Consider the following 15,936-nt stretch of genomic DNA (forward strand, 5'->3'; position numbering starts at 1 on the left):
CAAAATCCAAAATGCCAAAGACTCAGAATAATGAAACACGAAGTACAAATGATAAATAAATAATGAAATAATAGAAATAATTCAGTGTGATAAAATTAAGCTGGTGTCAAAGATTCCAAAATTCACTTTAATAAATCTGTCAGTTGTAGATGAATGAGAAACATGCAAATCAGGAGCTCCAGCATCACTGACGTTTTACCTCAGCGTGTAAAGTATTCTGCCGTCATTCCATATCCTGAGCATGCGATTGGGTGTGGTGATCCAGTGGGCATCGGCCTTCTTTGAGTTGCGAAAGAAAGTATCTGGGATCCATATTTTTCCAACCATGTTGCTGTTGAGACGTAGAACCTTCATTGTGCTGTTGAATTTTAATCTTCTGTCATACCAGGTCTGAGCAAAAAAGATGTCGATGGTGTATTCCTAATGACACAAAACGCAGTTTCACTCAAACTGTCGTGTTCAATTTTACTTCAGAAAAACCGAACATGCTTCACATTACACAACAGATAAAGGTCTGATAAAAGATTTCATCTAGCGCTGTCAACAACATGCAGCTTCAAACTGTGAGATGCTATAACACCAAATTAAAAATGTGGGCTCAAAGAGAACTTTTTTCTGTCTCGAGGGAACTTTTCTATGCCAGAGGAAACTTAACGCTGAAATGCATTTGCATACAATTTTCTTAAAGGAGATGGTGTCTTTTCAGGCCGGGAAGTGCTTTTGTCGCAGCTAAAGAGCACTGTTGAAAAAAGACCAGCTTGACGCCCTCAACCTGAAAATTAAATGTTCAACGGGGCAATTAATAACCCCCATTGTTCGACTGAAGTATTACCCGACCTTATAACCTGCTGCCTCGGCAGCACTTTGTCCTGAGCATTGACAAAACCTTCTGTCTCCTATTCAGTGCGGTGACACTATGCCAGCTGTGTTGGAACATACGCACTATATGGAGGAAAGCATAGGCAATACACATCTGGGAGGAGAAGAAAAGCAATAGGTGAAACGTGACAGGTGTAGTGTTAAAGGGAAAGGTGAAACATTAAATAGAGAGAAAGAGAGAGCTATCATTCTGTGTTATTTATTTTGTTATTTGGATAGGCTCAGCGCTGAGGTTCAAAGTGAAGTACAGCAGGAGAGGAACAAAAATCTGGGGATTTGTGTGTAAGAGGCCATAGAGGCATTAACTTTCTGACAAAGCTTATCCCAACAATAAAGTCTAAATCCTTGCCAAAGAGTTCCAAATGAGATTTGAAAAACATTTTCACAAGGCAAAATTCCCATCGTTTCAGCAGCCCTTTTTATCAAAAGGGACAGACAGACAGTACAAATACAATGATAAGAGAAAGGCTGAATGACTTAGGATCTTCGAGGATCTTCATCTGCACCCCACTGAGCATGATAAACATAAATAGTCTGGGATCTTTCAAGGCCTGGGAACTTTTTATTCTTCTTAGTATTCAAGCAGCTCTAAAAGAAGCTCAGAAATGTTCAGGTGCAGCGGCTACAAAGCAGCAATGTATCATTCATTCTTTTTATTTTTCAGACCTTGACCTCTTTCCATCTGTTATGCTGTTATACAGTCCCTTATAACTTGTAACTTAGCCATACTTAGATTCCTACTGCATAAATAAGAAATCAAAACTGTATTCATGCCAAGATTCACACCCCCGTACAATCAGAGTACTCTGTGCTCTTCAGAAAAACTACCAACCTAACAACATTTGTCATGTTATAGTGTGAAATGACTGGCCCAAGCACATGTATTACATATGAATACGAGGCAATCAGTCAACCTTTCATGTCAAAATGCCCTCTTCATAGAAGCACAGCCAGGCATGGTCGCAGACTTCCTAATGTGAGTATAAGCACACATTTTCTAACTGATACCATCATTGCATCTCTTCTTCCATCACTTTAGCCGGAGCGGAGTGGGTGTTTTAGCTACTTACCAAAATGGAATGGCATCACAGTGTAGAACAGATTGCTCATGTCATGAAATGATAACAAGGAGGATCAATCTCCTCCTTCTAGACCACGCTTCCCTACTTTGTTGTTACTTCTGCATTAAGGGGTCACCAATATGAATCAGTGAACATTCAGCATTTCAAACATTTTTTTTTTCACTCTAAAACTGTAACTTCCTTCTAAGAACCCAGCAAAGGGATTTTTGGAAGTTGAGAAGCTCTCCCACACATGTTGGCTGACAGACATGTGAAATTGTGTAAGAGTAATGCGTCTCATGTTGGACGGACTTGTCTTGGCAAGTAACATAGTACTTAAAAAAAACACAATTCTATTCGTTTTATTCTGTAATAGCATTAAATTCACATAAGATCATAAGAAAAATATAATTATAACACAAACACACACACACACAGTAAACAGTATCAAACTTTAAGGAAAAGCAATATAGCAACCCAGTATCACGACAAAATGTGTAATAGACACACACTGGTCCACCGTGTTCATTTCACGGTTTGCCTCTCCAAAATGTGAAATGGACACACGTGCACAAGTCGCATTACTGCATGCAGAAACTGCATTACCATCATGGGGAAATAATACATTTAAATCCACAAAATCTGTAGTGAGTAAAAACATATGAAGTACATTCCAAGGTCCTTTAATCACCAGAATCGATTAAGCTAGGATAATGTCTGTTTAAACACTTTCCTGTGATTATTTTCATGTTGGCTTGAAATAAATTATCTTCCTCTGCTGCAACTTCTGCATGCATGTACATTTCACGTTTTGGAGAGGCAAAGTGTGAAATGGACATGGTGGACCGACATGTCTATTACACGCCTTATTGTGATATCGGATTAAATAAAGGGCCACTGAAGATTAGTGTGAAGTCAATATCTCACCGAATGTGAAATATAGCCACAATCTTCCCCGCTGTTATAGGATTTATGACACTGAATAATGAACAGACTTTTTTTTTTTGAGAAAACATTATGATGTCCCAGTGTTTTAGAACTTTTGTATATAGCATAACAAACAAACAAACAAACAAAAATACTGAACTGCATTAGAAACATTCATGAACTACTGCTATTGGTTAACAGAAATACATTTAGCAAAGCTACGGTATCATGGTTTTAGCAGCAATTTGTGATTCACAATCATAACAGATATGATAGAAATTTTTAAAAAAGCCCTTGCCTTTAAACCAGACCCAAAGAAAATCACAAAATAAGCATATTTACTTGAACAAAACACAGAAAGCTTTGACAGTTGACTCAGATGCAATTCTTGGCATGTACAAATCCAGAATATGTCAGGATTTGCCAGTGCACACAGTCATATTCAAATATACTGCTGTGAGATCTGGCATGCATGCTGAGCAACACAAAATTGTTACCTGTTATAATGTTTTGTCTTATTTAGACATATGAGGTGTTCAACTGCAATATGTTAACTCTTTTGTATTTGCTTGATTAAATTTAAAATAAAAATCTTTTATAACTTAATATTTCTTTATTTATTAATTTCTTACTATTAGAAATAGATAAAATGTACTTTTTAGTACTAGTATTATTTAATCATAATGCTAGACTACAATGACACTAATGACTTACGCATACTAAAGCACTCTTTACCAGCTTCACAATAATTAACAATAAAAATGTATTCACTTACCATATTGATGGCATTCACTGGTCCAATGCTGTTGACAAACATGTCTGTGTGGATCACTGTTGGCTTGACTGCAATGAAGAACAGGAAAAAAACATTTTAGAGAGTAAAAATTATCTTTCATATGGTAGCAAAAAATTTTCCAGGAGGGTTAGATTGTTTTATATGTCACCATCAAAGGGAAAAAGAAGGAGACGATTCCCTTTGCTGTGAAAGTGTGTTTGGAAAGTGTTCAGTTAGATGGCAGTGAGAGGAGAAACATGAACATGTTGTTTAATTCACACCTGGAAAACAGGTCATCTACACAGTCAGCACCAAGTTTGTTGAAAATTGAATATTTTGCTGTGGATCTTTGTCAGGCTTTGAATTTGCAGCATCTTCTTCAAACCAATGAGCAAAAAACAAACACGAGTACTCAATAATACATTATTTAAGGTAGATGATTCTATCCATCACAGAAGCTATGCAACATGCATCCAACCTTACATCAAAGTCTATGGGAAGAACTCAAAGAACCTATAAAACCTGAAGGTTTTGCAGGTTCCTTAGCCGACAACAAGGAGTTGAACCTAGATTGTTTCAGTGTTATAAATGTTCAGACCTCCTTTCTCCATGAGGAGACTAAGAATACATGGGCAACTTCCACATCAAACTGGTTTCTGAGAACCACACAATCATTCTCTATGTATTCATTGTTGATATCATTTTTCACAAAACAAATATATTACATAATTTTACAATGAAGTCTGATTTTTAATTAAGAATAATGCATTTCAAAGAAAACCTTTGCATGCACATGTTTCATGCATCCATTTCCCATGTCACTCAAAGGCAAACATAAATGTGTGTTGCACTCCCACCCTACTGACATTGTTTGCACATGAATGAACACAAACACATGCATGCAAAACAATGAGACACATATGCAATGGTCTGAAATATTGTTACCTGTAAATAAGTGGGGCGGGATATATCAATGAAATCATAAGAGGCATATATAATCATAAATTTAAAAAAACGTCAAATTTTGGGACTAACAAAAAGTATATTAGGACTGGGCGATATATCGAGTTTTTAAATATATCGATATATTTTTATACGAGATATGAGATGTGACAGTATTGTTCATATCGCTATAGTCTATGTTAGGTTATAATTATACTTGTGGAGCCGCAAGTTTGCCTCTCCTTCGTCCACTTTTGTAACTCCCCCTCCCCCATCGCTTCACCTGCAGGCAACAACAAGATCAGCTAATGAGCTAACAGCGCTCACGCGTTGACGCCATTCAGCCCCACGCACGTGGGCTGCACGGCCTAAAATCCTTTCATTTTCTCAAAACTCGACAGTGCACCTTATGTATGAGTTCTGGTTGTGCTTACTGACCGCGAACTGCTTTTATGTGGTACAAGGCGCTCAGCAATCTGTCAAAAAATGTTTTAGTACGACTTTGGTAAGCTACGAAGCCGCACCGCTTGATGGATTGTTGGAGCATTACAGCTGCCGTAGTCAGGAGCCTCGTGGAGTACTACGTACTGTACTTCAACGTAATATTACCGTGTGTGTGTGTTTAAGGACCATAAATGGCACCTGTTCAGAGACGTGGTTACAAAGAGGATTTCAAACTCCAGGCTGTCAGTCACGCAGTAGAAGTTGGGAACAGAGCAGCTGCGAAATCTGTCTTTGTTACTATGCTCAGCGTCTTTTAATTTACATTTTGACTGCACAATTGTGAGCTTTTTGTTATGCACAAAAACAACATTGTTTTATTTAATTTATGGAGCTTTATTATTTAATAAATGCTGATAATTTATTTCTGAGTAATTTTTTCATGTACATCTACGCTGTATGTTAATAAAAGTGCCTGTGTGAGATCTGGGACACAGTGTGACTAAGAACTCTCTTTTTGTTTTTACTTTATGGCTTTAAAAAAACATCGAGTCTGTACGTATGTTTCTTTGTTTGTGTGTTTTGTTTTGTTTTTCTCTTCTTTTTGTTTACATATGTGAAGAAAAAGAACTTTAAGTGATGGCGGTCATCCAGACTACTGTATATATGAGTCTAAGAACAAAGGATGCCATCAAATACTGTACATCTCATTTTATTTTTTGCATAACTTCAATAAACATCGAGATATATATCATATATCGCCATCCAGCTAAAGAATATCGAGATATGAATTTTGGGTCATATCGCCCAGTCCTAAAATATATCATTGATATGAAAAGAAATGTTTTATTGTCTTCCTAAAATTCAAAACTTCCTCCTGGTAACAATATAAAACAAGCCAATCCATCCACTACTCAGTTAGCTAACAAACTATTAATGGACATCACGAGCCATTTTAAAGCTGAAGCCTAACATCATCTAACTTAGTGTACAACAACTCTAAGTCCTTGCTTCTGTTCTCCATATTAGTGGATCTTTAAAAAACCCTGATTACCTCTAAGAGTCTTAGAACATTTATTCTGTCTCACAGTCCAATTGCTTCAATTCTTTATATACAATACACTCTAGTTCCATTAAAATTCAATCAGCATCACGATGGACTTCCGATGGAAGTTATGGCACAATCAGCAATTAATCTAAATCAACAACTTTGAGAGCTCTGAGGAGTCGAGTAGAAACTTCACTTTGCCTTGGTATGACTGGTTGGTTGTTGGCTCAGATGACAGTACAGCCAGTTAATTATATCCCCTGTGTAGATGTGTAACTTGGTGGCAGCTGGAAGACTAGAGCTGAGAGAGCAAGATCACAGAACATTTGAAGATGATGGCTAAGACTGTGGCAGCCAGCCGCCCAGCTAAGCAGCGGCTCTCTTGGTTGCAGCTTCACCTCAAAGCACATCTAAGCTGCTCTTCAATTTATAGCACAGACCCACTTTCAAAGTATCAAGAATAATGACCATCCCTCATAAAACCTGTCACTTTATAGGTGGTATTAAATATACTGTAAAATACGTATAATAATGTACACATCGTATACAGGAAAACATGAATACAGACTAATGTAAAGGATTTGTTGCTGATGCTACATCAACATTACTCTGCTACGTTCGTGCGCAGAATAAATTTATCATTTAGGTCAATTCATTAGTCATGCTTAATAAAGTTATGATTGAAATTGGGTCAAAATCTTTCTGGTGCTGTATTCCATCTGTCACAATGGACTATGGCCTTTTGTAGCAACAAAATTGCCTAATGATGGTATAAGCTTTCACAAAGCAGAGAAGTAAGTAGTAATGGATTTTTATAAACTATCCTTGTCATTTTTTGCCTGAATACAGCACTGGACAGTGCCAAATGTGTATGAATATTATAGTGGGTGAGCAAGCAAATTTTTATAGTACCATGTAGACTGGTGCAGCTTTATTATTTGACACTATGTCAACACTATTTCTGACTTTAACTGAGTTTCCCAGGAAACCACTGACACATTAATCAAGTATTCAAAGGTACTGAGTATCTCCCTTATCTGGTCTTGCAGATGGACGTGATAGGCTTCTGCAGACAAGGAGTCCTGCTCAGCTGTCTGTCAGACTCAAGAGAGTAAGATAGCTGTCTACAGGCTTGCAGGATGGTGACAGTTTCTCTGACCGTACTGCATGCATGTGCATTTTTTAAGAGAAGTAAGGGTCTTGGAAAAAAAAGACAGCTGGTATAAAGCTTCAACAGTATTTTTTCACAATTTCTAAAGACTACTGAAATTTTAAGACTATGGCAAGGAAGTTTTACTTTCATTATCTATTTATTATGTTTGAAATGGCTGTGCTTCTTATGAGTGAACCGGAAAATGAATGCTTTGTTTTACTGAAAATTGACTTAATAATTATAACTACATCTAAATAGGGCTGCCACAAACGATTATTTTGATAGTCGACTAGTCACCGATTATTTTTGCGATTAGTCGACTAATCAGATCATGCATCCATTGGACGTAAAACATACAGCTTATTCCACCAGCATGCATCTGCTCTTATATATCTATCATTAGCTTACAGCTTTAAGTGTTTAAGGTATGTGCTAACTAAAAATAAAGACAAGATGATAGTTTATTAAATTTTAATGAAATTTGCAGATTGTTTCGGTGAAGTTTAATAAACTCAGCCGTCTGCTCCTTGCTATCTAAAATATAATGGGACACCGGAGTATATTCTCGAGCATCTCACATTTCTGATAATCAGTTGTCTGCTTGACGTTTAGTCAGCTGTGTAAAAACTATAACTTTAATCTCAGCCAAACCGATTTACTCAGGAACAAATAAAATACTAAAAAAAAGCCAAACAATAACATTTTGAAGTTATCTAAGTGACTTATATATATTTAACCTGAGTAGCGAAAGACGGCGGTGGGTTTGAAAACGATTTGCGGGAGTCCGGTGTTCTCACGGGCTCTAGTGAGCCTTGCCCCCGGTTAGCTATCGAGCTAGTGGGTAACAGACGTCTCCGAAAACGTCGGAGCGCTTCTGAAAATATGTGGTGTCTTGATAAACTGAGCAAATATTTGAGGTTTATACAGTTACATTCTCGCCTGAAAATATTTTAATCATTTATTTTGTGACCCAGAAAGAATAATAAGAGTAATATTAAAACTAACTAGCTGCCGCCATTGTTGTAAACTGAGCTGGGCTGCGCTATGAATTCTGGGATACAGCTTCTTCTTCTTTGGGGTTTAACGGCAGCTGGCATCCTTGTACATACAGTGCTGCCATCTTCTGTTTCAGTCCGTTATTACACTCTTAAATCCTACTACTTATTCCTGCGTCTTTTGTGATGCTTCAAACGAGGCGTCGACTATTAAATCAGTCGTCGACGATTTTGATAGTCGACGTAATCGTGACTAGTCGACTAATCGTGGCAGCCCTACATCTAAATCTATTTTTTTATTATGAATTATGTATTCAGTGATTCATAAGGCTAATTCTGTTGTTAAACAGAGGTTATAAATGTGTTTGTCTGGTTTGTGTTTAGTACACTGCCAGCTGCTTCATTTAAAGGTCTTTGTTTCTGGATTGTTAATGAAACTTTGTGCAGCCACTCTTACAAATCTAGACCTGGTTCAGTAGGTTATACATTTCGGTCTACAATAACATCAGTGTAACACAAGTCACTTATATTATAACTCTTAACCCAAAACCTAAGCCTAAGTACTGTTGACTCGTTGTTGTATAGCTCTAATTACAAATTTGGCCAGATATCTTTATGATTCTGTGACTAAACATATTATCTGTGAAAAATCAGCGCCCACCTCCGATGTCAGGTCTGAGTTTGTTGTCATATCCATCTAGTAGGCTGTTTAGGATGTGTGTGACATCACTCTCATACACTTTGGGAGTCAGCACCCACGTCTTGTTAGACACCTCATCATCGTCATCACTCTGGACGGAGCTGCAGGGGAGAGAGTGAAAAAATGCATATAATCAGCAAATTCTTTTGAAGGGATACAAAGTAGATTCTTTCCCAGTGGTTTCCCATGTGGGTTTTTTTAAAGCAGAAATCTGTAGGTGAGAAAGACAGAAAGAGAAAGGTATTTTAAAGATTAAAGGATTGATTTAAAAAAATTTTTTCGTTCCTGGTATTTTTTGTGTAACAAAATAGTTGCACAAATACAAGGCAAATGCCTCATTTCTTAAACTTTCATGACATTCAGTTTCATTTGTTCTCACTGTAAAATCTGTTAGCTCACTTGCTATTTGGAAAAACATATTTCTGTAGACATATATTTTCAATACCCTTATGAGATATTTTGAATATATTTGATATTTTAAGGCAGTTTTTGATGAGCAGCCTGCCGGTATTTACAGTTCAATCATTTGATGCATTTAGATCAGATAACTCGGAGTACATACAAACTGCTTGCTTTCTGATATCTGATGTGAAAAGAATTGAATTTGTATGAACGCATTCATAAATGCAGATCTGCTTTTGCCATAATTTTGCTGTTCTCAGTCTTGTTGGAAAAAAATATTAATTGTGACCTCGAAATGAAGCGAGGGTCATACAGGTATGTGCAGCTAAGATAATATATAAAAGTATATGACAGCTACAATCCCATGTGGCACTGGCTTTAATCATTTATTTAGTCTTCCTGGAAGCCTTGTTCACACTCTGTCCCTATCAAGACATGATGTTCATGTTTAAAATATTGCAGTTTGATAGTTAGCAACCTTGTTAGTATTAGTAATACCAACTCACCATAGTTCAGACAGTTGTAACCTAAATAAATAATAATCAGTTAAGTAATGATGACTCACTTATATAACCTTTTGTTTTCTTCCAATCAGGAAAAAACAAAATCTGTGTGACAGATTCTTAAGGAATAAAATTAAATTTCTATTGAAATTTGACCAGTAAGTCAGTTACACTAAACCTCAAACGACTTTATTTTTTTCTTTTTAGCAATGGATACAACTATGCATAGAGTATTTAATTCAAAATCCAAATGCAAGTTTTTGTTTTTATTGACAGCACATTTTACCATAATCGAAAGCCACAAAGAAATATAAGGCTCAAGTGTTAAATCACCTAAAAGGTTTTTTTTGTGATGAAGGACAAAAACAAACTAATGCCAACAACTGTCTAACAACGATAATACCATCTGCAAAATATTTTCTTTTTAAATGTAAGTACGTGTAAGATTTGCGTGTGCTTTTGCTGTATTTTTTTTCCAGTAACAGCTAAAACTCTCCTTTAATTTTCAGGTCAGTGATTCTATAGAAACAATGAATAAATTCAAACAAGGGAATCTGTCAGAAAAGCTGGTTTTAAGGAGCCCAAATATATGTGAGGACAGGACAGTTTTCCAGAGTTTACTTTCTCACCTCAGACTTATCACATATATCACATATACCACCACACTTGAGCTGTAAATGCTTTCCCTTCTATCCAACACCAAAGTATGATCCTGGTAAATTATATTACTAAAACAAAAGCAGTCTTAATGTAATATAAAAGGGACAATTAATCAGCTTACAACATCCTATACTTCAAAAGACCTTTCATTAACACACATTTTTAAAATAAAAGATAAGATTTTTACTGCCAGTGGGCAAGATGAAGATATGTAAGTAACATACAGAGAAGAACAGAGAAGAGGCATGTTGGTGAAAGAGATCACGGGGCAGATTTATAGGCATACAAGCACAAGCTAAATTTGCACTACATCTTTTCATTCAATTTGTGTGAGCACAATCTGTATGTAATTAGTGTGTGATTTACCAAGACAGCAGTTCATTATGCAATCAGTGGTTGGACTGCCCTCCAGAAGGTTTTTGTTCATGAAGGAAAAGAATACATAAAGAAATGCAGTTTGGTGGTCGGGTTTTCCTGAGATTAGCAGGCCAATAAGAATGTCAATGAAGATCTGTGTAAATACTGCAGCAAAATTATACAAAAAAAAAGTTGTGGAGTAATAAAAATTGCGCATATGAAAGGATTTCGGGAAAAAAAAACTTTTAGCTTCTCTACAAATACATACTTGACCTATATCATATTAGGTGTTCAAAAGGGTTCCAAAGAAACATATATAATCTGCTTTAAAGCCGAGTGCTTTGAAAATAAGCACACAAAAACATTTTGGTCTAAAATTGATTTCAGACAAATGTTTTGCCTTCAGCCTATTCTGTTTTTATGTGTGTCTTTTAATGATGCTTTACTGGTCTTATGTCTAAATAATTTGTTTTTATGTCCAAGGCATTCTGAATATTTATCAACACTTCCTTTTATATATACAAACTGATTTAGTAAAAAAAAAAACAGGGAGTTGCAGATAAGAAAGCAGATGAGAAGATACCTAACTGGTTGGACACTTCCTCTCTTGGCTCTAATCCTCAAACCATCACAGATCGGGATCACTTGGGCACCTCTAGCAACAGCTGGATTAGATCAAGGAGATGGCCAACAGACCAGAAAAGAAACCTTGAAATATTTGTGAGCTTTCAACGAGGCTTTAGATGGGGAGATGTCTGAATAAAATAGTAAAGAATGAGAAAGAATGAAAAAAACATGGTAAAACACAAGGATAGAAGCACTGATAGCTTTCTTGTGTTCTTCAGTTGGGTGTGACTAATGTTTTGAACAGCAGTCCTCCTACATTAGATACCATTAAGAGCCATATATTACCAAAACAAAAGAATGGGATATCTACCATAGATAGATAGATAGATAGATAGATAGATAGATAGATAGATAGATAGATAGATAGATAGATAGATAGATAGATAGATAGATAGATAGATGGAGTATGCAGTTTTTCAGATTGCTGCAATTTAATCATCTGTATTCATCTCACAGAATATCTCTGTGTATATGGAAATGTTCCAAATATGAGCAGATCAAAGGAAGAGCCATGTGTTCCTCACTACAGGCAGATCTAAGGGTTTGCCTATTAATTCTGTACCTGAAGGTCCACAGAGAGCCCCGTGTTAGTGCCTGCACATGCATGCTGCATGTGTATATCTGGGTTCATACTTATGCATGTGCACTTCAATAATTGTGCTGTTATTGACTGTGGTAACGACAGTATTGGAATTTCAATTAAATTCTCATCTCAAGTTTCATGCAAAGCAATAGCGAAGTATCCTCTGCTGCAGTTTCACATATTCACAAGAGGGTCCAAGAACAATAATATCAGTAATATCAGCAGTATAAGCAGCTTTCGACCTCATCCAGTTTATCACTCTACCACATATGTTCCAAACTGCAGCCAATAAAGCAGCATGATCTAATGAACCTTCATGATCCTTATTACTCAACATGAAATTTATCTTGCACCTTTGGCAACAATACAACAAACTCTTCTGTACATGATGTTGTTGATGCAACACCTTTCACAGACTTTACCTTTAATGAAAGAAAAAATATACAGTTGTATTTTGTTAGTAATGATATTTTACTGACAAATCATATGGCTCTAAACGTTTCAAATATTATATTTTGTTTTTCCTTTAATCAACCTGGAAATTTAAATAAATGAACAACTGAAGTTGTGTTACTCACATGCTGTAATATTAACATCCAATTACCAGGATTTAACTGCTCTACTTAACTGCATTCTGGCATCCTAATACAACCAGTCTATTTATAGACCAATCCACTGTAAACCACATTACAAAGATTAGAGCATATTAATAGATTTTGATCAGTGGGCGAATATAATGAGCCATTTCTGTAATAATTTCACTTACATTAAGTTAAATCCCAGTCACACAGGCCTAGAAACCAGTTGTTGACTCCATGGCAAACACAAGTACAGCGGGAAAAATTTGTATTCTGTGACTGTGATTGTTGCTGTCTGTTTGTGAAACCAACAGCTAAGGCCTGAGTCACGCTGGCCAAGACACTAAATGTTTATTTTTCTAGTCCACTGAGGTATATCACGCTACACTGAAAACCACGATGCAATTGCATTTTTGTTACTCAAACAATAAATAGATTTAATCTTCCAAATAAAAGCTGGTCATTTTTTCAACATGTGTTGCAGCTGAATGCAAACTACAGGTGACCATACCAATTACAAGAAGCTTTTTGGTACAGCACCCTCTTTGTGTCTTTGAGACCAATTTCACTTAGCAACCTCCAGCAACCACTTGCCAAGACACATTTTTCCCTAGCAACCAGAGGTTGTCACGTGGTCTCTAGGCCTGTACGACTGAGACTTAAAGCGCCAAAATCTATTAATTTAGACTCTTTAAAAGTGAGTACATATATATATATATATATATATATATATATATATGTGTGTGTGTATAACAACAGGAGGCCAAAGTGCTTCAACTTAAGCCCTCCCACCTTTATTCCAAAATTTCTTTGACTTCAATATCTACCAGAGTTTCTCAGTTGTAGAAAGGTAACCATGAGTGATGAGTGTTGCCTGTTTCTTTTACTGACCTGTCAAACTGTCTTCACTATAGGCAGAAAAAATAAAATAAAATAAAAATGGCAACATGTCTTTGCTATGAACTGACTTTTAGGAATTCTAAGACACAAATTCACATGATGTTAATTATGGAATACATGGCAGTTTGTCAAAACTCCTGACCCTTTCCAAGTGACAAGAAGCAGATGATGTATGGCAGTTTGGCAGACCCATTTAATTCACTGTAGGTTTCCAATTTGATGGAATTCTGTCTAAAAATACTGACAAACTGATGAGAATCAGTGGCAGATAGGGATAATTGCAATGGGCATACTAACATACTAACAGCTACTTTATACAATTAGCATAAAATGTGTAGTGAAATGTTTCCCATATTATTAATACTTAACAGCAGCTCAAAAATTGAATGGACATAGATTACATCCTATGTACAGAAAATACGTCTGCTTGAGAGATTTTTGTAGTCAGAAAATGAACTCTACAAAGGCGCTAGTTGAATAAACAGACAGCATCAATATATCTTTCAACTTACAGTTTAATTTGCTTTTGTTGCCTTAGAAATCACAGTGCTGAATAAATGGCACTAGCTAATTAACTTTATGTTTGTTCCACAATGAAACACAGAAAGCCTTTAGAAACTACCACAGTGTGCGTTATAAATGTTATCTTATATATTCTTTCCATTTTTCTAAAATGTAACTGAAAGCTATAAGGTCATTTTGACTATGCTAGCAACATGTTTAAAGAAAGTTAAGACAGGACCGTGTTTACCATTTCCTTCTATTACCGCTTCTTTTATTACCAAGTATTTGGGAACTGAAGCATTCAAGTTCAGCATAGTCAGGGTTTCTTTAGATTAGCTGGCTAGACAACACCTAGTCCAAGAATTAGATCAACGTAACGTCTTAATCAACTTTCTTTGTTAATCCAAGCATTCTTCTTCTTCAGGCCTTAAGTGCACTCACACAAAATGGATTGAGTGAGATATAATGTTACATTTGTTCTGTACAAAATGGATCAATTAAGTCCCACCAACTTCAGTGGGAGGTCAGGAAGTTAATAAATACTGATGCTAGAACACTGGTGCTGCACATAAGTTCAGAGGACAAGGTTTCAAAAATTAAAATATATTTGTTTTACCACTCATTACACTCTCAGTACTGCCCTTTATTTCTACCATGACAGCTACTCATTAGAAGTGTTAAATTATAAATAGACATTTAATCATGATATTTGAAAAAAAAAATGCATTCAGGTCAAACAGTTACCCATAATGACGGTGTTGTAGAAATCACATCAATTTTGAGTCAAAATAAGTCATTTTTGATGGTATTTTCTACCATATACGATATGCTCTGAGCTGAGAATTTTCACATGTCCTAGGGCAGCTAAGGTTAGAACGCTAAAAATATAAAGCAAATAAATAAATTAGACTCATGTAACAAATTTCATCTGCTACCTAACACGCTTGAATTTGCAAAATCATCATCTGGGATGGCACATAATGTAAGTACCACCAGACTTTGCTCATTCTGACATCACTCCATCATGTCGAGGCCCTCTTCCCATGATCCCTTGCCTGAAAATCTTCTAGTGGATCCTGGTTATAGATCTGACACCTACCTACCCACGCATAGAAGAAAATACCAAAGAATCTGCAACCAAATTCCCCCTTCTTCTGCTTGAGGGTGTTCTGCAAAATTTGATCTGTGACAGTAATTGACTGCACTACCTGAGTAACTGACTGGGTTAACATATTGTGATGCAGTCTGACATCACTACACATAGTAAATGTCAATGAGTCACAAAGTAGCACAAAATACTGAATGCATGCAAAGACCTTGATGTCTTATAAAAGAGCTTTCATACATGAATCATAAATTACTTCCTGTCAGTGGATGCATTTTAATCATTATGCCATACATAGGACCGAAACTTCTAAAATAGTTTGAGTCATACTTTAAGTGTGACCTCCGCACAGGTGTCTGCATATGGTCACATATTGATTAGCAGCATTTACTCAAGTGCATTGTATACACCACTTTTCCAGACAATTAGAAATACACAGGCCTAACAATGTAGATCTGGGCAAGGAGCCCCAAGGTTTTGACCAGCATGACGGTGATTGAACGTCGGTTGATTTATCTGCCTCCATTTTTCACCCTCCAGCAGCACAAGAGGAAACCAATGCGAGGAGCCTAACCATCCGCTTGCTCTCCAGTATTCTTATCTCACTATACAGGGATGAAGTCTTCACAGGAGCAGCCACACAGCTTTCTTTCTTCTCTTTCATTGTCTTTGTAACAAACACAATTTCGGCCCACAGTTAAAGCAGAAATGTCAGGTGTTTTTGGTTGTGTGCCTGTGTTGGGCAAGGATCAGTGCATATGTGCTGTCCATTTCCTTATTGTGCCTTCATACTTAT

The 15,936-nt window shown here is 36.4% G+C and overlaps 1 protein-coding gene across 4 annotated transcripts in view; it reads right to left on the bottom strand.

The window, feature by feature from the left end:
• The window catches only part of gabrg2 (gamma-aminobutyric acid type A receptor subunit gamma2), a 44,778-nt gene that overhangs the window by 27,623 nt on the left and 1,219 nt on the right, over nt 1-15,936 (bottom strand). For all 4 annotated transcript variants that reach the window (XM_084940675.1, XM_084940676.1, XM_084940674.1 and 1 more), the window contains exons 2-4: nt 8,883-9,022; nt 3,643-3,710; nt 200-420 (exon numbers count right to left, since the gene is read on the bottom strand). In XM_084940675.1, coding sequence (XP_084796801.1) covers nt 200-420; nt 3,643-3,710; nt 8,883-9,022 — 429 coding nt within the window. The remainder of the gene's footprint in view (nt 1-199; nt 421-3,642; nt 3,711-8,882; nt 9,023-15,936) is intronic.

Source organism: Perissodus microlepis, chromosome 10, assembly GCF_051167445.1.
Source record: "Perissodus microlepis isolate ML-2025 ecotype Zambia chromosome 10, ASM5116744v1, whole genome shotgun sequence".
Classification (NCBI taxonomy): domain Eukaryota; kingdom Metazoa; phylum Chordata; class Actinopteri; order Cichliformes; family Cichlidae; genus Perissodus; species Perissodus microlepis.